Consider the following 24,600-nt stretch of genomic DNA (forward strand, 5'->3'; position numbering starts at 1 on the left):
AGTAAAACATTACACTTGATGCATTTAAAAAGTTGAGTGTTAGATGCGCACATCCGGAATAAAAAAACAGGTGCTGGACCAAAAAAAATCTAAATCTGTAAAGGCAGAAAAATGTCGGGAAGGATACTTTGCAAATGTAATAGTGTAACTAGTAAACTGTAATCTATTTAAAATGTAATAAGGAATGTAACTATTTTAATGACTTCATCAAATTAATGTAACTTATTACATTTGATTACTTTTTGATGACTTTTCTAATGTTCTGTTTCCAGCTGTTAGGGTAAATGTTCCCATTAAGCACCAAAATCTAAGTTGAGCTGTTTTTCATGGATACTGACATGATTTATAAGAGAGATCATTTCTTATAAAGAAGATGTATCTCTCATTTAAAATGTATTCATTAGTTCATGTAGATTTTGGAATATAAAATAAAGATATTTGATGAGAAAGTCAAAAGTGTGACATGAGCTTAATTGTTACTGTGACTCCATTTAAGCTCCAAATAAACCCACGTCATGATTTATTTACTAAATATAAAAATATATTGATTTCAAAAAATTAAAAACAGCAATATATGTATTCAGTAACATGATAAATGAGGATTATCTTAAAGGTGACACAATGTGTCATTTAATGACACATTGTTTCTCAGTAACTGGAACACATTACACTTACATTTATTTTGTAATTCAATTACATAACACTGTTACATGGAGCTAGTTACTAGCTAACACTACAATGTTAAAGCCATGCTGGATGCAGCTGCTTTCAGTACTGACACTCCCACTTTGAAATGAAAACATATTGAAAGCTTCCTTGTTTATACGGTCTTAAATTCAGTCCACCTTAAGTAACCCTTACATAATATATTTTCATACAGTCAAGTGGAAAAATGCTGGATTCTCTTTCTGTGTTCCTTTTTCTATTCATTCATCTTAGATGCTGCACCTGACTGATAATGGTAAGAAAACCCCTGAATTCATAGATTCTGGATTATTAATATTTTTTTACATAAGGCAAAAACCATATCAGACACAAATTATTATTCAAAGCATTGTATTTTATATCTTAATACATATCTGGAGGGGAGCTTGAAGAATTATACACTGAATGATATTTAATTTCCAGTAACACAATTTCAGATTCCATCATTTAAACAAGGAAATGACAGGAGACATAACGTGTACAGATACTGAAGCAGGATCACTCCCTCCCTCTATAAGGGTTAGCGTTGGAATGAAAAAAGAAATAAAGAAATTGTTAGTGTTAAAGAATCATTTTTAGAAATAATGGCTTTGTGGTGGCCTTCACGAGAGTTAAGATGAGAGCCAAGTCCCTCTGGAGCTACAGGTGAACTGCTGTGTCACACCAGGAAAATAAGCAATTTCACACTGAACAATGATCCCAGCCAATCCATTCCTAATGGCTCTGCAAATTATTCTCAACAGCTCTGAGAAATGCCTTTATTTTTTTTTTTAACACTGAATCTTGCAGTATCCCACAAGGTGATAAAAAATGTCACCTGATCAAGTCTAAGCATGAGAGCTGGCTGTGCTAATTGGCCATTCTACAGTCTATCACACCTGGAAACTATGTGACATCACAGACACTACGCCCGAGATTTCCCCTCAGTATGATGCAGTCAGTACTCATGATTAGAGTAGAGTGACCCATCAGCAAAGCGGCTCAAAGCGCGATGGTGCTTGCCCTTTATTCAATATCTGTCCTCTCTCTCTCTCCCAGGGTTGAAATCCTGATGCAACTTTTGTGTCCCAACAGGTGTTTAGCAAGGTCATTTAAAGAGCAGGTTCCTCAGGTAGATGTGGGTGGTGGTGGTGGTGGTGGTGGTGGTGGAGCAGCAGGAGCGCAGGCCTCAGGTCACGTCAGCTCACAGGTGAAGCTCAGCAGCAGCAGCAACATGGAGGTTAAGGTGAAGGAACGTTGGCTGATCGCTGCATTGATGGCTGCACACAAACAAGATGACATGGCTTACAAACGACATCAGTACTGTGTATACTATACTATTATTTTAATTATATCTGGCAACTTAAAACACATAGGAAGGTCCTCTGTAATGCCAAAGCTGCATATTAATCATCACTAATAGGAGACAATTTAAAAAAAGCCTTTATGTTCCTTTTCAGTACTTTGGCCGAAGAGTCTTAGGAAATGTTATAGGTTACAGATTACTAGTTACTTTACTTTACATAAATAGGGTAATTATTTAGTAATGTAACTTATTACATTTCAAGTTCAGCTGTTTTTCATGGATACTGACATGATTTATAAGAGAGATCATTTCTTATAAAGAAGATGTATCTCTCATTTAAAATGTATTCATTAGTTCATGTAGATTTTTGGAATATAAAATAAAGATATGTGACTTCAGATGTAACCTCCTTCGTATTCATCAACATTTTCATCAGTAACTGTCATTTAATGACACATTTATTCTCAGTAATTGGAACACATTACACTTACATTTATTTGGTCATTCAATTATATAACGCTGTAGAGGTCACCCATTCAGACCTGTCCTTTCCTTTCATTTGTTACCTGTCTGCAGTTTTAACAGCTTTATAATTCTACCTAATATGATGCTCAATTAGTGGATAGACTTAAATACATGTGTGTGCAGGTATGGTGGGCGAAGTATTAGAGCTACTCATCCTATTTACATGTGAATTGGACGACCAACTGCATGAACCACAGTCTTCAGATTGAGGTTTGCTTTTAAAATAGAGAATTATTATTCCTCCTATTCATCCATAAGGCTCTCACATCTGTAATAGAGTATCTGAGGTAAGGTAGGTTAACCCAAGCTTTTATTTACCACTACAGCTCTAGTTGTAAGTGATAATGACCTACCAACAAAACGTTCTATTCCTTTCTTCAGTCTTGGATTGTCTGCAAAAAAACAAGCATTCTCTGTGAGCACACTGAACAAATAATCAATGACGACAACAAATCAACCTCGCCAAAATGGACTCACCAAACACGATGAGGCGGGTGTGTGTGTCGGTGGAGCCCAGAGGATTCTGGGCCGTGCAGCGGAACATGGAGCCATTGAGCTCTGCAGGAACTCTCTCCAAAACAAGTTCTCGCCCATCATGTTCCTCTCTGCCATCCAGCAGAGGACCCCCAACCTTAGTCCAGGTGAACATGGGCTCTGGGAAAACCTCGCTCTGCGGGGACACACACACACACACACACACACACACACACACACACACACACACACACACACACACACACACACACACACACACACACACACACACACACACAGCAGACAGGTGTGTGATTAGAGAGCTGTGAGGTCACAGTCTCAACAGCTGCTGGCTCTGAGTCATGTTCCTCTGTAACACTGCAGGGTTCCTGCTAAGAAACATTTTGACTTCACATCAGAAGCATTTATAATGAAGTCTTAATTATTCTGGCCACTCATCTTTGTGTGAAATATGAACTCATGGGTAGATATGTTAAAAAGGAGTGGGGTGAAAGCTCTGAGCTCATAATAAAGTGAGCGCTCCACTCATGTTTCATCACTCAGATAACAAGAAATGCAGCTTGTAGCACAGACTTCACTGGCATTAAGGATGATCTCCTGCCTATTGAGAGCGGAACCTCAACATGAAATGCACTGGATCTACTCTCAGAACTCTCCACAGGCTGAAATGATGAGTTGCTATTTAATGTGATGTCGTATTTTCAGTTTCTCTATGATCAGATTAATGTTTGTTTACTATTTGGATAATTTCTTAGTATCACCCTGTTAAAGATGAGGTTTTCCTTACCATTGCCCAGCCAGCATGTCCATATGGGTCACACATGGGTTAAATATGGTATACGTGGGTACTGAGTGGACATTGGCTTAAACTGGGCAAGTTTTGGGGGTCCCACATGGTTTCAGTAATATGGGCTCCACATGTGAAGCCCAGGCGGGCTGACTGTATGAGCCCTGTAAAGGATGTAAGTGGGCTAAGCGGGCATGGGCAAATTGTATGGGACCCATATTGTTTCAGTAACATGGGCCCCGCCTAAAAACCCAGCCAGAACCCACTTGACGCCCATCTGTGCAAACACAGGTGTGGACAAACCCATGTGGGACCCATTGCAGCCCAAATGTAACCCTTATTAGCCCACATGGACTATATGAATAAATATTGATTGATTGATATGTCAAATTTTCCAAAAACATTTTTTAAACACTTCAGCTGTCCTGTATTATAATAATATAAATAAGTTCTTGTATCTTTTCTTCTCTTGCAAAGTTTTGAAACATTGAATTTTCTGTGGGATCTGTTTGGATTGAATACTTGAATTAATTATTAATCATTGGTTCCCAATTTAAATATTTTGTTGATAAAAATTATTATAATCATTTATAATTTAGCAAAGTCTGTGCAGGTTTTTTTTCTATTCTGTGGCTCTTGAGATACATTTGATGTTGGAGATATTTTAATGATGAAAGTTAATGATGTGATGTAACTGTTTCATGTGTTTGATTAAACACATCTGGGTTGATTGTTGCAGCATGATGATTTGGTTTATTCATAAATTCTGCACTGTCTACAGTCATCTTTACCAGCTTGTCCTTCGCTGTATGACAGAACTTCCTGTTTTAGGGTCAGGGTTGATAAATTACTCAATAATGAACTTACACTTAGTGCGTGTGCCTCCTTTCTTTATTATCCCCTGAACGAGCAACACATAACATAAAAAAAACCCTGTGGCATCATTTTTATTTCATTCACCTACACAACTGATTTGTCCTACACACTGGGGGTTTATTAGACCATATGTCATTTCATGTGCAACATCCTGACATTTTTCCTTGAATGAATGACTGAGGCTTTAGGGCTGCTCTGTGCTCTGAGGAACTAGAGCTCTGCTAACTGACTGCAAAACTAACAAGCAGATGCTGTGTGGGTTTCCATACATGTCTGACCTTAAGCAATCCGTCAACTTTTAACATGCAAGTTTTGTGCAAGTTCTTGATCACAAGCAGCTGCTGTTGACAGTGAAAAATCTAAGTCATAATAGTTCACTGAGCATTTTATCACGATATTTCTCAAAAAACTGGAAGTTGTAAGTTGAAAATGAGCAATGACCGACAAAAATCTGAAAAGACTCTTGTCGTGTATATTGCATGCACTTTGTAGATGGTCCCTAACTCCAGTTTTCTAGACGCAAAAATAATATGTTTTTCATCATATCTACTAAATTTTATGTATTTATATATTATATATTTTATACTACTACTACTACAGTCTACAGTTAGCCACTGAGTTTTATGCCATTACTTTACACAGACTTTAAATTGCAGTATAGGAATGTGTGTGGATTCATTCCTGTGTATACAGTATATATATAAAATCCTGAACACAGAAATGTTGAAACACAGTTTGTGAAGCCTAGCTCCACAATTCAAATCTAAATGGTTGAAATGCTTTTTACACCTTTTTTAGAAATGCATTTATGACCTATTTAATGTGTTTAGAAGAAAATGTCTGAATTCACTGTACACAGTCTTTAAAGTAAGGTTGCTATTCAGATAAATCTCAGTCATAAATTGACTGTCTCATGCTTGATTGGGACTCACGTGTTTTATCATAATGGCAGCACCTCGAAAACCCAACATTACATTGTCCCTGCTTGCAACAGCTTCACAGTAGCACATGAGAAAAGGTAACTCAAGTCTCTGCAACTTGATTTGAAAAGTGAGCAGAAAGGAACTGAAACCAATTGCTGCCTGGAAGAAAAGACATACACTGGTCAAAGGAATGCCTTTTTCATTCTGTACATATATATTTGATACTGGAAATGTCCTCTACCCTTTGTGGTTTTTTTTAGAACTTCAAAGAACTTTTCTCTGTTTGAAGAGCCTCTGTGTTAAGAACTCACTGCAGAAGGTCCCAGCTTGAAGCCCTGGACAGTGATCCGCACTGTGTCTCCCACCTTGGCCTTACTGGGGCTCATGGTCAGCTTAGGTCCTTTGGGAGCAGCTGAGAGAAAAAATGAAATAAAACATTAGTCTGTGAGACAACACTCAACTTTTATATCCCTGAAAGTAATAATAGTACCTGTAACTTTATTATGGGTTAGGGTTAGGGTATGTCCTTTATATGTAACCTGTTGAAATGTACCAGTTCAAACTGTGCTGAAGGCTCAGGATGACCCACTTACTGTTTATTGTTTTCACTTCAATTGGATTTAATGAATTCAGTGGTTTGACCCTGTTTATTCTTTCCAGCCCTGAAATTGTCCTCCAAAGATTTGGTTGTGTTCAGGTTTAAATAACGACTGCTCCTCATACATCTCAAGTCTGTTAGCCCTTCAAGTAGTGTTTCCTCTGTAACATCTCTGTGGTTGGGGTTAGGTCCTAAATAAGATTCTAGGCAAGGCAAGGTAAGGCAGTTTAATTTATATAGCGCATTTCATACACAATGGCAACTCAATGTGCTTTACATAAAACAGAAACATTAAAACATACAATTAACCCCCCCCCCCACCCCCCATAATAAAAACAAAGTACAGAAAAATAGAAAGACATAAATAAAATGCTAGAATTGAGCATTAAATATAAGATTGCAGCATAAAATAATAATTAGCTTTAAAATCATTAAAAGGATATAGAGTGCAAATGAAAGATTAAAATATAAAGTGCTTTAAAAGAGCTCAATCATAAGCTCAGGAGAAGAGAAATGTTTTTAACCTGGATTTAAAAATGTTCACAGTTGGGGCTGATTTCAAGTCTGCTGGTAGTTTGTTCCAGTTGTGTAAAATCTGCTTCATCATGTTTAGTTTGAGTCAGTAGATCTCAGAGCTCTGGGCTCAACTATCTGACCTGAGTCAGTAGATTTCAGAGCTCTGGGCTCAACTATCTGACCTGAGTCAGTAGATCTCAGAGCTCTGGGCTCAACTATCTGACCTGAGTCAGTAGATCCCAGAGCTCTACTGGGTTTATATTCTACTAACATGTCATTTATGTATTCTGGACCTAAACCATTCAGTGATTTGTAGACCAGTAGCAGAACTTTAAAATCTATTCTATAGCTGACTGGGAGCCAGTGTAAAGACTTTAGAACTGACTGGGAGCCAGTGTAAAGACTTTAGAACTGACTGGGAGCCAGTGTAAAGACTTTAGAACTGACTGGGAGCCAGTGTAAAGACTTTAGAACTGACTGGGAGCCAGTGTAAAGACTTTAGAGCTGACTGGGAGCCAGTGTAAAGACTTTAGAACTGACTGGGAGCCAGTGTAAAGACTTTAGAACTGACTGGGAGCCAGTGTAAAGACTTTAGAACTGACTGGGAGCCAGTGTAAAGACTTTAGAACTGACTGGGAGCCAGTGTAAAGACTTTAGAACTGACTGGGAGCCAGTGTAAAGACGTTAGAACTGACTGGGAGCCAGTGTAAAGACTTTAGAACTGACTGGGAGCCAGTGTAAAGACTTTAGAACTGACTGGGAGCCAGTGTAAAGACTTTAGAACTGACTGGGAGCCAGTGTAAAGACTTTAGAACTGACTGGGAGCCAGTGTAAAGACTTTAGAGCTGACTGGGAGCCAGTGTAAAGACTTTAGAGCTGACTGGGAGCCAGTGTAAAGACTTTAGAACTGACTGGGAGCCAGTGTAAAGACTTTAGAACTGACTGGGAGCCAGTGTAAAGACTTTAGAACTGACTGGGAGCCAGTGTAAAGACTTTAGAACTGACTGGGAGCCAGTGTAAAGACTTTAGAACTGACTGGGAGCCAGTGTAAAGACTTTAGAGCTGACTGGGAGCCAGTGTAAAGACTTTAGAGCTGACTGGGAGCCTCTTCTCTTTATTGCCAAAAACAATGATCTCAGTTTTGTCCTGATTTAATTGAAGGACATTTTGGTTCATCCAATTAGTTACTTGCTCTAAACAGTGACAAAACACTTTGATATTGCAAAGATATTATTCTAGTAGAATAATCTCATACTTTTGGGGGAGGTTGGTTTGCTACATCTATTTTTAGTTAATCACTTATTATTTATTATGTTTTATTTAATAGGGACAGATACAATAAACATAGACATGCTAAAACAACTGATGCAATATCAAAGTGTTTATAAATAGTAAATGGACTGTACTTATGAAGCACTTTTCTCGTAGTTATGACTACTCAAAGTGATTTTACACTAAATGTCACATTCACCCATTCACACTCATTCATACACTGTTGGCACAGCAACGGAAGCAATTTGGGGTTAAGTATCTTGCCCATGGACACATCGACTGGAGGAGCCGGGAATCTAACCGCCAATCTTCCAATTGGTGGACGACACAGACAGAATGCTGATTTGCAACACCTGTCTCTAGAAGAGCTTTTGTGAAAGTAAGAGATTTATTGTTACTGTCTTTTATTTCATTTTATTTTTACTTTGTCTTATTTATTTTAATGATATGTTTTCATATTATATTCTCATCATCTCCTTACTGTGTTTCATTGTCCTCTACCTTCATCTGGTTAATGTCAGTCTTATTACTGCTCTGTGTGTTGTGTGTCTTGCTTTGTATTGTACTGCTTTTGCCTTGTTTGTCAAAGCACTATAAATAAAGTTATTATTGTTATTATTATTATTTATTATTATTATAAAAAGTAAAAAAAGGAAGTAAACCAAGTACATTAGAACAACAAATACAATATAGCATAGAATAAAGAAGACAAGCAAGGTTAAACATAAAAACTAGACATGAAGACATTTGTGTTGCTCAATTAACCAGGATTTAGTGAGTCTCTTGAAAAAGGTGAAGTGTGCAGCAAACTTCGAATTCCAGATTTTTGCTCTTTTCACAGAGAACAGCCGTCTGAGCGAAAAGATGTTTTGCAAAATAAGACTTTACATTTTCCACTTAAAGCTGCTCTGGTGGATGCTGCAGCTCTGGAGTCTCTTGATGTATTTGCACAAAGGTTGAGGAGCAAGTCCATTTAAACATTTAAACACAGGTTTTACATAAGGCTTTTACTTAAATATGACAATGATTATTAGTTATTAGTGATGGGCACTGCTAAATCAGTATGAATAGACGTTAAAGACTGAGGAAGAGAACAAGTACTACCATGTTTTCCCTTTGCTGTAGATATTTGGTTGTCCTCTAATGGTACAAGGTTAAAGTTGGCAAGGCTTCTGAAAGCCTACTGATGCCCTTGGCTGACTCCATTAGTTTTGCCAATATGGCTTAAAATAATATCACAAGATATTTCTACAACAATGATAACTGTCAGAGCTACCACTCTGTGCTCTGATTTAAATAGACCTGCTGTGCTGAAGGTAGTCAGCTGATCAATGAAGGATCAATGAACTTTAGTACAGACAGTACTGAGTGAAACATGTCTGCTGTCCTTCAGCCTCTACTCTTCACAACCTGGAAGAACTCTGGATGTTTTCTCTTTTATCACCAAGCTGTCACATGTTATCACTATAATGTAAAGAAAGCACCATGAGTCACTTCCTGTCTGTGACTTGCTCAGTATAGTTTCTACATGATGGAATCTGTTATGTGAGGAAGTTCCTCTGCTCTTTTTTCTGAAGATAATAAATGATGTCAAGTCAAGTGACTGAAGTTATTCCACAGCAGAGCATCAACAGTACATCCATGTAATACTGTGTGTGTTGCTGCAGTATATAGCCATAGTAAACACATCAACATCACAATACACTATTGTGATATCACAACTTCACAGATTTATTCCAGTATTATTATGAATGATATGATATGGCACATCCCTATTTTCCATATGACCAGTGACCCTCGCCTTGCAACTCATAGCAGTCCCTCAGGAGTCTCCCACACTGTCAGACACTAGTACGTGAACAAACTGGCGAGCCCTGAAGTCCCCAAACAGTCTTGGTATCCTTTGGCATATGGGTAAGAATTCAGCCTGTACAGGAGGAGTCGACAGCAGGAGTGTGTACGGCAGCTTGCATCACCAGCGTGTATATTGTATCCAGCTCATGGGTTTATTGTAGTACTGAACTTCAGTCATGTATAATGTGAAAATGTGTCACTACCACTGTGTTGAAGTAAACTAAACAATGTCAGAGTGTTTGAAAGGTTTAGTAATAGTTTAACCTTTACATACTGTTCAGATCAAATTTGACCCACAGCCGTAAAAACAACCCAAATTTTTTGTCCATTGAGGCTGTTCTGGGTCAAATTTGACAACATATCTTTTGATATGGATTTTATATTCACCAGAGTGGGTCAAATCAAGGGAAATGGTGGTTACTGTATATAGACAATCTTGAAACTGTACATGCCATGTATGTGTATATTCTTTAATGGGACAATAGTGACAGAGTTCATGGGGTAACTTGTGACTAGAAATAGCTACATTCATCTAGGTTGCCATGGTTGCCATTTCTCCTAAAAATGAGTGGTGTAAAAGCTAAAAAATACACTCTCTCTGCTCTCTGAAACATGAATCAAGGTTTAATCACATTTATTGATCAGTCAGATCCACTATTGATGCTTTCTAAACACATCTGTGGTTCAACATTTGTTATAGACACTTTTTATGAGGAGATTCTTAGACAGGGTCAAAACTGACCTACAACATTCTGTGAGGGTGTAGAATATGAACAGTATGTAAGGGTTAAGGTTGTAACTGCTGGCAGTTATTTTGGTCATAAACAAAGTCAACACAGCAGGAGAAGATGGGAGGTTTTGGTAAAGTTGGGCTCAGAGAGTGAAATGGTAAAAAAATCATGTCTGCACTGACGTAAACACATTAAAAAATTTAGCAGCACGTCTGACAGCAGTGGTTCTCCTCTTCAATAATATGAACATGACTTCATAATAACCAGATGATGTAATGAACAGGATTCAGACAGTTCAGTGTGCATGTTATTTAAGTGTGTGTGTGTGTGTGTGTGTGTGTGTGTGTGTGTGTGTGTGTGTGTGTGTGTGTGTGTCAGTGTATCTCTGTCCGTGTGTGTGTCCATGTGTCTGTGTCTGTCAATGTGTCTCTGTGTCCATGAATCTGAGTTAATGTGTGTGTGTGTGTGTGTGTGTGTGTGTCTCACCCAGTGTGACCTCGGCCTGCATGGGCATGGACAGGGCAGGGTGGTTCACCTCACAGCTGAACAGAGCCTCGTTGTCCAGCTGGGGGTTGAGGCTCCAGGTCAGCATGGCTCTCACCTCCATGGTGCCGTCACCCGACGCACGCTGTCGGTGCTGGAAGTAGTAAAGAGGGTCGCTGGTCTGGACCCAGCGTGGAAACTCCCGGCTCACCACCGTCTCAGGGATCACCTCGGTGGTCGGCTCAGGGCTCGACTCAGACTCTTGGGCTTGACCCTCTTCAGAGCTATCGGGGCCATCTTGACCCAGCCGAGCAGGGTTTCCCTCTTTCTCCGGCAAAGACAGGGACTTCCGGAGCTTGGTGTCATCAAGGTCTCGACTGGGGAGAACCTCGGAGCTCCTGAGCCCGGCCTGGCTCCTGCCTCTGGTTTTTCCTTGACCAGGCCTCTTGCTTTGGTCTCCCACTGAGGAGGAAAACTGGGTTGTTGGCACCACATCAATAAGCTCACCGTCCCGTTTGAAGTACACCTGAAAGACAGGGAAAGGACAGGTGAACATAACAGGAACCAGTGGCGTAAATATCAACCGGTGCAGCTGCAGTCTGGGGCTCATGAAGGAAAAAAAAACAAACAAACAAAAAAGCAGTGCGCAAAAGAGGAAGGAAAGAAAGCAGGATGAGGGTAAAGTTAAAATGACCAAATTAGACACGTTTTTTACTCCAACCCAGGCAAAAGCATAGTCCCGCCGGAAGCTAGCGGTAGCTTGCCAGCTAGCTCCGTAAATGAAGCGGCATTGACCCTACTGCCCGTCCTGCTTCTCCGGACTCAGTGGACTGGCTATACTCTCTATTGAGAACAGCAGAGCGAGGACTTTGGACCTGAGCAGCGTTGTAAATGACTTTGCTGAGCGCGAGACCCGTAAGATGAGCTTCTAATGAGTGAGTACAGCTTCTCTTTGTTATGAAGTGGAATTAGTGGGATTTAAATCTATGGCAATGTACTTGTACTTGCACTTTCGGGAAAAATGATTGTGTGATATAGGTGCCACATCCATTCATTAATGCTGTGGGAATATAATGAGCTGTATTTTTGATGGTTATGCTTATGGACATACTGTGCAAGATATCTTTGTGTAGCTTTGTTAGTGTCGGCTATATTTGTTTATATATGTTTGGAGACAGGCTGTTAGATAACTGTTGATATGGATCTTCGGCTGCTGTCCGTGGTGCTGAAAGGCTGGTTTGCAGGATGAGTGTGTGGCCAGTCACCTGTAACATCTCGAGTGGCTGTGCGTGTGTGTGTCCAAGCGTGTGTGTGTGCGTGTGCTTGTGTTTAGGGCGGGGGTGGGGGCACAAAAATTGCACCGGGGCCTATCACCATGATGTTACGCTGCTGACAGGAACAGTGGTGGCATTTCAGATTATAACCCTGACATGTCCTTGGTCTACACTTCTTGTGTCTGATAACCAGTTTGTCAGTCAACTGCAAAGCACTTTAAACTGCATTAACCTGTATGAAAGCTGCTGTATAAATAATGTTTGATTGATCTTTTCACTCTGGATAGAACCTCCATCTGAAATGACAGTTGGCTGTGTGCTCTCACAGTCACTTAAAGGACAGAACACGCTTTTACTGAGTCAAATACTTAGTCACTATAGCAGTTGTTTAAAAGGTGCTATGGAGCCTACCATGGTGTTTGACAGGAACATGCACACTATTACATAAGGTTGTTTACAGATGTACCGAGATCAAGTGTGAAAATTCCAAAAAAGTAAAGTGCCACCTCCTGATGACTCTCATTAATCATTCCCAGTACACAAAGAAGGAGGGGTTATGATCAGAGCCTGGCTTCTGACTTGCAGGGAGCATTTTACATTCCTTAACCTAAAGTTTTGGAACTTTGACCTTGTTTAACATAGACATCCTACATGAAAACCACATTAGTGAAGCAAAGCGTTAGTTCATGCAGGACACAGAAGTCCTTCGCCTCAGCTGTAATCAGCTGACAGCCACTGATTGAATCGGCACACCTTATCAGTCATACACCAATCACAGCCACTCTCACCACAAGGCAGTCCCTTTAAATGTTACTCCCATCTACACGGATCTAGCTTAACCATTGCTCACACTGCTGCTGGCAAAGCTTGCCTCCACCACCCGAGCCTCCACCTTTCTGTTTCAGGGTCCCATCATGGCTTTATGGTCAATATGCAATTCATGTCTTTGTTTTGGCCTGCTCCTTGGGGGTCTTGCATTGCGCTCCCTGTTTTTAGCTCAGCATGCTGCTGGCTAATCCAGGGAGCATCTTAGAGTGGAGCCTTCAACGCCAAGTAAAACTGTATTACCATTTGTTGCAATAAATTGTTTAATCTATGACGAGTGTTCCTGACTGAATGATAATGCATAAATAACAGAAAATCACAAAAAAGTTTAACATGTCCCCTTTAAAAATTCTTGAAATTTTAGAACCAGTCCTAACTGGATTTTTGGGGCCAAGGCTGATACCGATATTAGGGAATTTAAAAAATCTGATATTGTATATTGGCCAATAATCTGTGAATATGTGTATAAAACGCATATTTTTTGCAATGTTGTTCTCAAATCCCTGTGATAAAGATATGTAATGCAGGCATTATATTTCACAGTTTAGCTATAAAAATAGTGCACTGAAACGGTAAACTTCACTGGGAATGTAATCATTATAATACTAGAAATAACTAGCACTAGAAATAATGAAACAACAACAACAACAAAAACATGTACTTATATATTAAACTTGAATTAAGAAAAAGATTTAAATATACATAAAATTTTATACAGAGTAAAGAAAATATAGGCGCATATCCGACAACATATATGCCAATACCAATATATCTGTGATAAGCCAAACCGGATGATAATATCAGCTGACTGATATGTCGGTCTGGCTCTAATTTCCAGCCCATGAAAGGAATCTATCTCAGTGTTCCTACCCCCTGCAGTGGGTGCTGGGAGCCCCAAATGGAACATGAAAGGTTCAGTTTTCCTAACGTGTTTATTATTAAAAGCTTTCTCTGCAGACAGAACTCTCAGCACAGTGTGCCTAAATCTTATAATAATAGGAAAAAGCCTGTCATGTGACCAGCGAGACTGGTGTGTGTGTCATCATCATTATTTATCACAAATACAACAACCCTGTGTCAGGCAGAGAGGATCATGGTTAAACAAAGAGAACAGGCTGTCCACTTCAGTGGATAAACACAGAAAATGGAAAATTAAATGAAGTGGAATTCTATCAACATTGTGATGACGTAATATTTGCTCCTCTTCATCTCGCTGATATGTTTGTCTCAGTCAGGGTGTGTGAAGCCACTCTTCACTCTTATCATGGTGGACTTTATTTGATCACATATGCAGCCACCCTCTAATCCCCTGATATTAATTCCCAATACATTTTCCAGAGAGAGGTCATGTAGGGTACAGACCATAGCTGTAAATAGCTTTTTCATTTAAAACTTTCAAGCTGCTGCAGATAGCATCAAGCAGGGCATTCTTCCTAGGTGTGTTTAACATTTCAAATCCAGCGGTGCTCCCATTTTCACTCTGCAGTCAAAGAACAAGCATCCTCTTTCACTCTATCAGGATTTCTAACAGAATTCAGAGTCATTTTCCATGATCATGAATGGAAGAAGGAAGCATGAAGCTTTCCCTCCAAGCAAAAAAAAAGGCAAATTCAATAATGGAGACCAAGTCCTTCAAGAGAGATAAAGAGTAAAAAAGGCTCCATCTCACCATGGGAGCTGGCTTTGCTCCTGCAACAATGCAAACCAGAGTGAAGTTCTGAGCCTCATAGCGGCTGAAAGGAGCCGGACTGTTGGCCGCCACCACAGAGATAGACTTGGGAGGTACTGCAGATAAAACACAGGAAAAACAAAACAGGACTCAAATGAACTCAAATATGGTGCTTTGCATTCATTGGAGAATAAATCTCCAGTATAATTTATGAGGCATGTATCTAGTAATTAAAAAAGAAAAAGCAGATGTTTGGTTTATTATTGTTCGTCAATGATGTTTTTTTGTGTCCATGTGGTTTAGTCAAATGTAAAGGGTTAAATATGAAAATAAACGTATGAATAACTTGCACACATTCCTTTTTTGTGGACCCAGCATCAAATTTCTCCTTTTAATCCATTTTTAAGTAAATATATTAGAGGATTATGGTAAAAATGTCTAAGTGGTGTAACCATAAAAACTTTGTACCAAATAATTCAACTTGCTTAAAAACAGTAAATTCTCAATAAAACACCTTCCTTCCTTCCTTCCTTTGGCATGATCTTACATTATAACTTTTATATTAAATAAAGCTAATGGAATGCAATTGTTCTAAATATTACATTTAATCTGGAGAATCATGTCAATCAGGAACCATTTAAATGGATGGATCAAATATTTAATATTTATCATTGTTTTGTGGTTACACCATTTGACATTTTCAGGAGCATTCAGTCTTACCTTTGGTAAAAAATGGTGCAAATGTCATTTCAAATGATATAAAACCAACAAAAATACTAAATGTACATTTTAACAAACCTGATGCTGCTTTTAAAACTAGTTTTTAAAGATATTTGTGAATTGCTCGTCTTACCAACCCTTGTATGTCACTGATTTATTGGGAGACAATATACTGAAGGTGACAGAGATTTGAATACTTCATAGTCATCTTCAATCATACTTTCACTCCAGGAATGGATGAACATTTTTTAAAAATATTCTCAATCACTTGCTTGCCAGTAGCGACATATTCAGATTGGCACAAATGTCGTGTGTGTGTTGAGTACAGAGCTGGAGTCAGGATGAGGTTAACCTCTAAAACTCACTGATTAACATGCTGTAGAAACAGAAATGGAACAATGACAGAAAAAACGCCTGAATTTGTCCCATTCAAATTCAGGTGTTTGGATATATGTATTCTGTTTGCGTTTGCTTGTTTACTTTTAGTATGTGGTATATTAAATTTGTCTTACTTGAATCCATTGATACATACATATACATACATATCCATATAGTACAGATTGCTATTTCTTGTAACAATACTAACATTTGGTGAAAGTTCCACATAGTGATAGCTTCCTGTGGGCTGGAGCTATCCAAGACATTCACTTGCTTTGACTCATTTGAATGGTGGAAGCCTCTTTATGAACTCAAATCAACTTTGGAAAAGATTTTCACTGAACTGTAATTTAGCACCTGTAGTTTACAGACACATACCTTGAAAGTATAATAGCTCAGTCGTCATATAAGCGCCTGACAACTGCTTAAAGACAGACTTGGAAAGTTTTAAACCTATCCTTTAAGCTACAGCTGACATACAGCCAATGCTGTTGCTCAGGGAAGGATAGTGTGCATTTCACACTGTTTTCTAAAGAAACAGGTTTTTAAAATTCATGAGACGACATCAGAAATGAATACATACCTATGACAGTGAGTGTGATGCTGCCGGAGGCTAGAATCACCTTGTCTCTGGAGCTCCTGTCATAGATCCCCACATGACACTCATACAGGCCGTCATCCTCCATCTGGACCTCAGGAAGCCTGTACAAAGATAAAAGGTTGATTTAAAAACCATATCTTTCATATTTAACACTTCGGCCCATTAACCCAATTTCTTCTTGTTCTTTCACTCTGATGTTGTTCTCTGCAGAGTTTTTCACATTCACCTGCTGAAGAAGGAAACTTTCTCGGTGCTCTCTTTAAATCTCAGTTTAACAATTATTCATGAGAGCTACAACAGTTAGACAACTCACTGATAGATGAAATGACAAAAATGCCAAAAAACTGCAGCTTTCAGCTTCTCAAACGGGATTTAATGATTCTCTTTGCTGTACAAAGTATACTGACACTGTTGTACTGGACTGTTGGCAGGACGAAACATGAGGAAAGGATGAAATTTAACTAAATGCATACAAACGTGGGCAGAAGAAAACTGGTTTGTTTGTGTCTGGTTTATTTAAGAAGGAATACAAATGTGAAATGAATAATTTGCTAAAAAAAGGGGGGGGCCTGTGTGCACAGATAAGGCGTGGGATATTAGCACTACATATTGAAACCGGAAGATACACAGGTGTGATTGAAAATGAATCTGTGAATATTATGAGCTGAATGAGAAAGACATTCACTTCATTATCTATGTAGATGTACAATTGATTAGAACTGAAAATAGAGCTTTAATTGAAAAACTTTTTGGTCATGTTTTTGCATTTTCAGAATACATTTTTCAATTTTTCAACATACAAAACTATTATCCCACCCAAAAACTTCAGCACATCCAGAACTCAGCAGCCAGAACCCTCACTCACACTACACACACGGCCCACATCACCCCCATCCTAACTCAGCTGCACTGGCTACTTGTTTTGTCCCGGGTAAAATTAAAAATCCTACTTCTCACCTTCAAAGCCCTCCATAACCTGGCTCTTGTATACTTCAGCGAACTCCTGACTCCATGCTGTCCCTCTCGGTCTCTCAGATCCTCCACATCCAACCTCCTCACCGTCCCACGTACCAGGCCGGTCCACCATGGCCCGCACCATGGCCCCCAAGCTCTGGAATTTTTTCCATTAATCCCTCCCACAGTGGAAATGTTCCACTGTCTTAACCTTTCTTATTCTGAGGATATTCAAAAACAACTTGCACAGTAGTGGACAGCCTCACCGTACAGTTGACTGGTAGACCAGGTCCTCTCGTCTGCGGTTGTCCTCCATGTGGGAATAGCTGGTGTTGTACATGGCATCATAGGTGAAGATCTTCTGCTTCCCACTGCCTCCATCAGTCACCTGGTAGAAAATACAATTACTGAGGTTAAATACAGCAGTAACCATGTACACTTGAATTGAAATGTTCTGTATGTATAACAATGCTTTGTGGGTAGAGCTGGGTATCGTTTAAAAAAATGATGATACCAGCACCAATCCAAGTACTCTTAAAGTGATACAGATACCAGCTGAGTACTTCATTTGATACCCATAACACATTTAGGTCTCTGTCTTTTATCAGATGTAGCAGGTGTGTAATGTAGACACACTTTAGAGCGTTATGGTGGCATCTTGGCTGCTGAACTGCTAAGTGTGCTAACTCAAATGGATTGTTACTTCACCACCACAGACAGGTTGTAGCTGCTGTGGCACTGGACCAATAGCATATCACATTGAATCGAAGAATGCTTGTGTTGATTGGCTGTGAGGAAGTCCATACAAATACTCATATTTTCTAGCTCTAGTGCAAAAAGGATGGATTGCAGGTATGGTTTAACGGGAGATGTTTCCATGCTACTTGGTATCAGTTTATTTTGGTCGATACCTTAAAAAGATATAAAGTACCAATACCCAGCCCCATTTGTGGGTTTTTTTTAAACCAAGTTGGTGGTGAGGCTAAAGGGACACTGAAGTATGTCAACAATTTTTGAATGTATTGCCATGAACTTTGGTTCACAGAGGATGAATTGTAATCACTTTGGTGTTTCTCTGACTTTTCATCTAGCATCATAATCAGGTCACAATTTTGTCCAATACTTTGGTTTGTCATAGAATACCTGCACATCAGTCTCAGCTGTACTTTGTGTTTAGTGCATGAATCTAGTATGATGACTAGATAATAGAAAAGATAGCACCTATTGATTCAAATAAAAGTTGCTCATCTAGCGTACAGGCCAAGAAATGTTTGCTGGCCAGCTTCTGCATTGTGCGGCACACTGCTGATATCATTGGTTCGTATTTATTAGATATGCTACTACGACTTCTGTCTGTATGACACATTCTCTGCAACCAGTATATTGCATGTTAGGTTTGTTTGACTACAAGTACCCAAATATGAGGAATAATCCAAGTAAGGTTTTATCATAGTAAATATTCTAAATATTAGAAGTGTAATGAGTCATTTGTGTTGCCAGATACAACATATGACAGCATTCTCATCACAACAGGTACAGAACAAAACCCACACTGAGGGAAGCAGAAGGAGGGAGATTCACAGACTATATACAGAGAGATGCTGGCAAACAGCATTAAGTTTACCTGTGTGCTCACCCGAAACCACACAATCTCTCGGAGGTTGCCGTCTGTTTGGAAGTTGCATTTTAGTGTAACTGTGTCTCCAATGACAACATGAGGAAGAGGTTCAATGTTAACAGTTAAATAACCTGTCAAAGAGAGCAGAATGGGAGAGATTTGGAAGCATTAAATTCAGGCAGTAGTGTCCTACAGTTCCAAGTCAAATACCAATAGTGGTAGTATGGGTGTACCACAAGGGTCCATTCTTAGTCCTCTTTTAGTCACCATGTGTGTATATATATTTATTAGCAATATTATCTCTGCAACCCCAAATTGTAATGTACATTTTTTTGCAGGTGATTCTACTTTATATGTTACTGGCCCTTAATCTGACCACTGCAAATCCACAGTCGGCTTTTGATACATTTCAGACTCACCTGTAAGACTCATGTAGAACACGTATCAAGAAAACTGAAGCTCAAAATTGGATTTTTGTATAAGAACAGCTCATGTCTCTCTTATGCTAGTTAAAAGATCATTGTACAATCTATAATTCTGTATGCATTTGATTACGGTTATATTGTATGCCATCTTTTCCTTCAACCTTAAAGTCTTTTGACTCAGTGTTTTACAGTGCACTGCGCCTCATCACAGGTGATACATGGCGGCTGTGATTCAGGAGGTAGAGCAGTCGTCCGCCAATTGGAAGATTGGTGGTTCAATTCCCGGCTCTTCCAGTCCACATGTCATGAATTGCTCTTGTTGCTGTGAGTCAGTCACCATTGCATCGATCTACTAAAAAGAAGTCTGTCTGTATGTCCTTTGCATATCTCTTGAACCGTTCTTCAGATCAACTCCACACTTGGCAGGTGCATTGCTGGAGAACAAAGGGAGTGCCGTGTCAAATTTGGTGCAATTTGGACAAGCAGCATGATTATTCTGATCTGTCTAAAAAGATATTTTAACATTAGCTGTACCTGTTGTTCATACTGAACTTGAACAAATGGCCCCAAAAAAGATGTAGCTACATTCTCTTATTTCATTTTTTTTTTATTTAGGACATCAGTAGTGTCAATGGTGTATGGAGTGTTGTAAGGTGCAAGAAAGTAAAAGATAACAGAACTAAGGAAACTCTTCGTGTTCGCTTGGTTTGCAGTGTTGGACTTCTGTTGTTCAGTCCTTTTGGTCATCTGGTTTTGCGTGTTATATTCAGGTTGTTGTTTAAAAGGACTGCATTGCATTATTGGTTAGCTGATGTTTACTTGGGATTATTGTCATAGGTTTTTTCTTGAATGGTTTAATGTATGCCGAGGCCTGTACTACGAAGCTGGATTTTCTCTTATCGAGGTAACTTCAGGGTTAACCCTGGGTTTTCCGTACTACAACGCTGGTTCACTTCTTACTGGGGTAAATCACCATGGTAACTTATGCTGAACTGCTAACCTGCTCCGGAGCAGGTTATGTTCTGGATAAGAGATCAATGAGTATAAAAGCACCACCGCCTGACCAATCAGTTCTCTTAGAAAATGACCTGCCCATTCTTAAAAGATCCTGTCAACATTGGTGTGCGGATCATGAGAGGAGCGCTTAGGAGAGAAAGAGTCAGAATCATCTATTTCCTGCCAGCATTCCTTCCTGGCTTTTGCTGCAGCAACAGTGTTGCTTTTGGCCTGGATGATGTGTTCTTCATATTTATGAAGAATAATTGTCTGCTCCTCCATGGTAAAGTAGGCTGCTCTGCAGGGTTTCTCCATGTTTGTGATTGGTCAGATGCTGCAAACACCTCCCATTTATGTGAGCGCGCAGTGATCCAGATTGGAAAACCCTGGGTTCAATTACCGAGTTGATAACCAGCTTCGTAGTACCGTTTATCCAGATTGTGAATGTCTGGGTAAATCAACCCAGGTATCCAGGATCTCTCTCCGTTACCTGGGTTGACTTAACCAGATCTTCGCAGTCCGGGATAAGCGGTACTACGAAGCTGGTTATCAACTCAGTAAATCAACCCAGGGTTTTCCAATCTGGATCTCTGCGCGTTCACATAAAGGGGAGGAGTCTGCAGCGTCTGACCAATCACAAACATGCAGAAACCCTGCAGAGCAGACTACTTTACCATGGAGGAGCAGACAATTATTATTCAATATGAAGAATTCAATCACATCATCCAGGCCAAAAGCAACACTGTTGCTGCAGCAAAAGCCAGGAAGGAATGCTGGCAGAAAATAGCCGACTCTGTTAATGTTTAAATTCATGAGATCATACAATATTAATTTATCGGACAATATAAACGGACAGCACTCTGATCACACAATGCCACTTTATTACGGCACAGACGTTTGGGGCAGATCGCTTCCTCAGTGCCCTTCCTTTCATAAGAGACATTAAGTTAGTTTAATATTCAACATTCAAAATACAAACCTATTATGTGCTTCAACCATTTGAGTGAATGATTTCAAACCAACTGTATAACATACAGAATAATATCCCTCATGTGCCTCAAGGATTATTTTACAAATATATATTTTCGTCAATTTTTTACAATTACAATAAATAAATTTATGCTTATTATGTTATTAAGTTATTATGCTCCCTGACACTTTGATCTCAGGATGTCAAACCTACAGAATAATATCCCCCACGTGCCTCAATGATTATTTTTTAAATATATATTTTGGCCAATTAAAAAATTGCATCTATCCCTAAAAACTCTTTCTCTCCTAAGCGCTCCTCTCGCGATCCGCGCACCAATGTTGACAGGATCTTATAAGAATGGGCAGGTCATTTTCTAAGAGAGCTGATTGGTCAGGAGGTGGTGCTTTTGTACTCATTGATCTCTTATCCAGAACATAACCTGCTCCGGAGCAGGTTAGCCGTTCAGCATAAGTTACCATGGTGATTTACCCCGGTAAGAAGTGAACCAGCTTCGTAGTACGGAAAACCCAGAGTTAACCCTGAAGTTACCTCGATAAGAGAAAATCCAGCTTCGTAGTACAGGCCTCAGGTTTGTTGGATCCTCTGTTGTGTTCTGTTCAACTCAGCCATGTCTTGTATTTGGTTTTTCAGCTCAGCCTGCTTTTTGCTGTTTTGCCTACTATTCCAAGAATAAAGACCTTTTATTCAGCCTTGCTTTTGCCTTCGGTGTCTGCATTTGGGTCTGTTTGCTCCGCTATCCATGATGATAACTAAACCAAACCAAAACAAGTAGCTGGAGGGGAGAACAGAGAGCTGCACACAGCAGCAGCCACCAGCTGTGAGGAGAATGAGCTGTGCTGCAGCCCAGAATTAAATAACCTGGGAACACCTGAGGGTGTTCAGCATGCTATTATAACGAGGTGGTTTTCTTGTTATGAGAAAAAAACCATATAGAGCAAGTGAGTTAATTTTTTTTTAGTCATACACTGCTGCACTAACAGAGATGTCAAATCCAATTTATATCCTCAAAAACCATTTGCAAAGCTTTTTTTTTTTTTTTAAATAAGATTTTTTCATGTTTGCCTAAGAGGACCTGGCTGCAGCAACATGGCAGATGTCACCCACAATGGTTATCCGTATACAGGGGCAGCTGCAGTTCAGCAGTTGAATGTTGACATGTAGTGTGATGCGCTTTGAGTGAGAAGACTAGAAAGGTGCTTCATAAATGCAGTCCATTTACCATACAGTAAGTCATGAGACATCAAGATCCAGAAGATCCTGCTTTTTAGAGATACTTCAGGAGAATTGGAACAATATATAATCATAATTTTTATTTAAGACATTTGAAAATCAGAGTTTTGAACTCATAACTAACTGTAACAGAAGGAAAGTCTGTATAACCTGCACCATGTTGTTTAGCTTGTTGCTTGTACAATGTCAATTGTCAATTTGCATGTTGAGTTGCAATAATAACTCAAAACCATCCAATAAGGTCATTTTAAATAATAGTAATGGTTGATTTCCAGTATTGCTAGCTTTACTGTAAAGCTTAATTTCTTTAAATCCACAACTAAAAAAAAAGTAAAAATATTGTTTGACTCAACATACACTGCATGGCTCAAAGGTCTGACCAAAAATACAGCAAGCATGTTGTATAGAGAGTCTGCTTACTTTTGGCAGCCATCTGACAGTCAGCCACACATTATGACATTGGGTTATGACATTATATACAGTATATATGGGTCAGTTACATCAAATTGCCCTTAAAAAAGCTTCAAACTGACTGCAACCCTCGCAGGTCTCCAGCAAGCCACGTGTCACCTGGAAAACACAAAGCATTAACAAGGCCAAATTCTTAATAATTAGGCCACAATGTTCATTGTATAAAGGCCACCTGAAATCACCTACAGCATTTCTTTTCAACAGTAGCTCATTGTGAACATTCACACAGACACACTACATGGTTGATTACCTCGCCTTTTAGAACTGTGGGTGAACCAATTCTGGCTTCACTTCCACATTCCACCGTTCATTCATTCTGTCAATGAAAGTCACTGTCTTCTTCATCTACCTCCTGAATGTACACTGATGAAAACTGTGAAACAGGGAAACAGGGACAGTGGGAGTTTCACACTACAGTTGCAGGTGAGAGAACGATTCAAATTCATTATTCATAACGCTACATATACATATGCTACATTAGCATTAACTATATAAACTGTCACTAACAACTTAAATGTATTGTCCACAACATTACAATTAGCACTATCTATGTTAGCTGTGGCTAACTCATAGCTTCTAATAAGCAGGTGACTTTAGCCCTCCCTCATTCCAGCTAATGCTATATGTTAGCTATGGCTAACTTGTAGCTTCTAATAATCAGGTGACTTTAGCCCTCCCTCATTCCAGCTAATGCTATGCTACATTTTCACACTGAATCATTTAATAGTCAATTGTGTTTTTTTTAAAAAAGACTTCCATATCTCACAATTACGAGAAACAATCTTGTAATTATGACTTAATTACGACAAATTGTTTTCAGTACATTGACAAGGACAAAACCAGAAGGTGGCAGTAATGCAACATGAAGACTAATAATACCATAAACACTACAATTAGACACTGTTTGTTCAGGCAGTCACTGATCATGCTTCGTGTACACATAGTCACACATCAGTAATGTATCTATAGCTACTATGAGACATTTTGGTATCAACTATCAAAATGCAGCATAAAACAACACTGTTATCTTGTAATTATGAGATCCTGATCTTGTAATTATGATTTTCTAGTGATGATGAAACCTTTTCTTGTAATTATGAGATATTCATAATGACGAGATAAGGCCTCCAATTTTTTTTACTTTGGTGAACGTGATGTGCATGTCTAACAAAGTGACAAAATGAGAGAAAGACAATTTTAAAAGCTAGTACAATCGATCAAAAAAAAAAGTTTGTATTTTACCTGTTTCATTGCAGTGAAGAACAAAGCAGACACTCTTTTTCTTCTTGTTAGAGACGTGGCAGACTTCAGCGCTGTCTGTTTCTTTGTCCTCATCGTGTCTAAATGATCTGAGGCTGGGTTTTTTTTTTCAAATATGTTTTATTGAGCACCAAC

General features: G+C 39.1%; 1 protein-coding gene across 1 annotated transcript; it reads right to left on the minus strand.

Moving 5' to 3' along the window:
* Positions 1–1,878: 1,878 nt before the first annotated feature.
* igsf21b (immunoglobin superfamily, member 21b) lies at positions 1,879–19,335 on the minus strand. Its single transcript, XM_053317168.1, has 10 exons — positions 19,323–19,335; positions 19,108–19,220; positions 17,738–17,859; positions 16,500–16,618; positions 14,819–14,934; positions 11,054–11,576; positions 5,908–6,008; positions 2,993–3,185; positions 2,869–2,907; positions 1,879–1,964 (listed from the first exon to the last, which is right to left on the minus strand). Exons 1-10 carry the CDS (start codon positions 19,333–19,335, stop codon positions 1,879–1,881), a joined length of 1,425 nt encoding a protein of 474 aa, XP_053173143.1.
* Positions 19,336–24,600: the final 5,265 nt, after the last annotated feature.

Source organism: Scomber japonicus, chromosome 4 (assembly GCF_027409825.1).
Source record: "Scomber japonicus isolate fScoJap1 chromosome 4, fScoJap1.pri, whole genome shotgun sequence".
Taxonomy (NCBI): Eukaryota; Metazoa; Chordata; class Actinopteri; order Scombriformes; family Scombridae; genus Scomber; species Scomber japonicus.

What these genes read in the sequence shown, in the direction of transcription:
- igsf21b (XM_053317168.1), bottom strand. An exon ending in CATCACACTCACTGTCATAG is followed by an intron (nt 14,935 to 16,499) that starts GTATGTATTCAT and finishes TTTTATCTGCAG; the next exon opens with TACCTCCCAAGTCTATCTCT. An exon ending in TCAAGCTGGGACCTTCTGCA is followed by an intron (nt 3,186 to 5,907) that starts GTGAGTTCTTAA and finishes GTGTCCCCGCAG; the next exon opens with AGCGAGGTTTTCCCAGAGCC.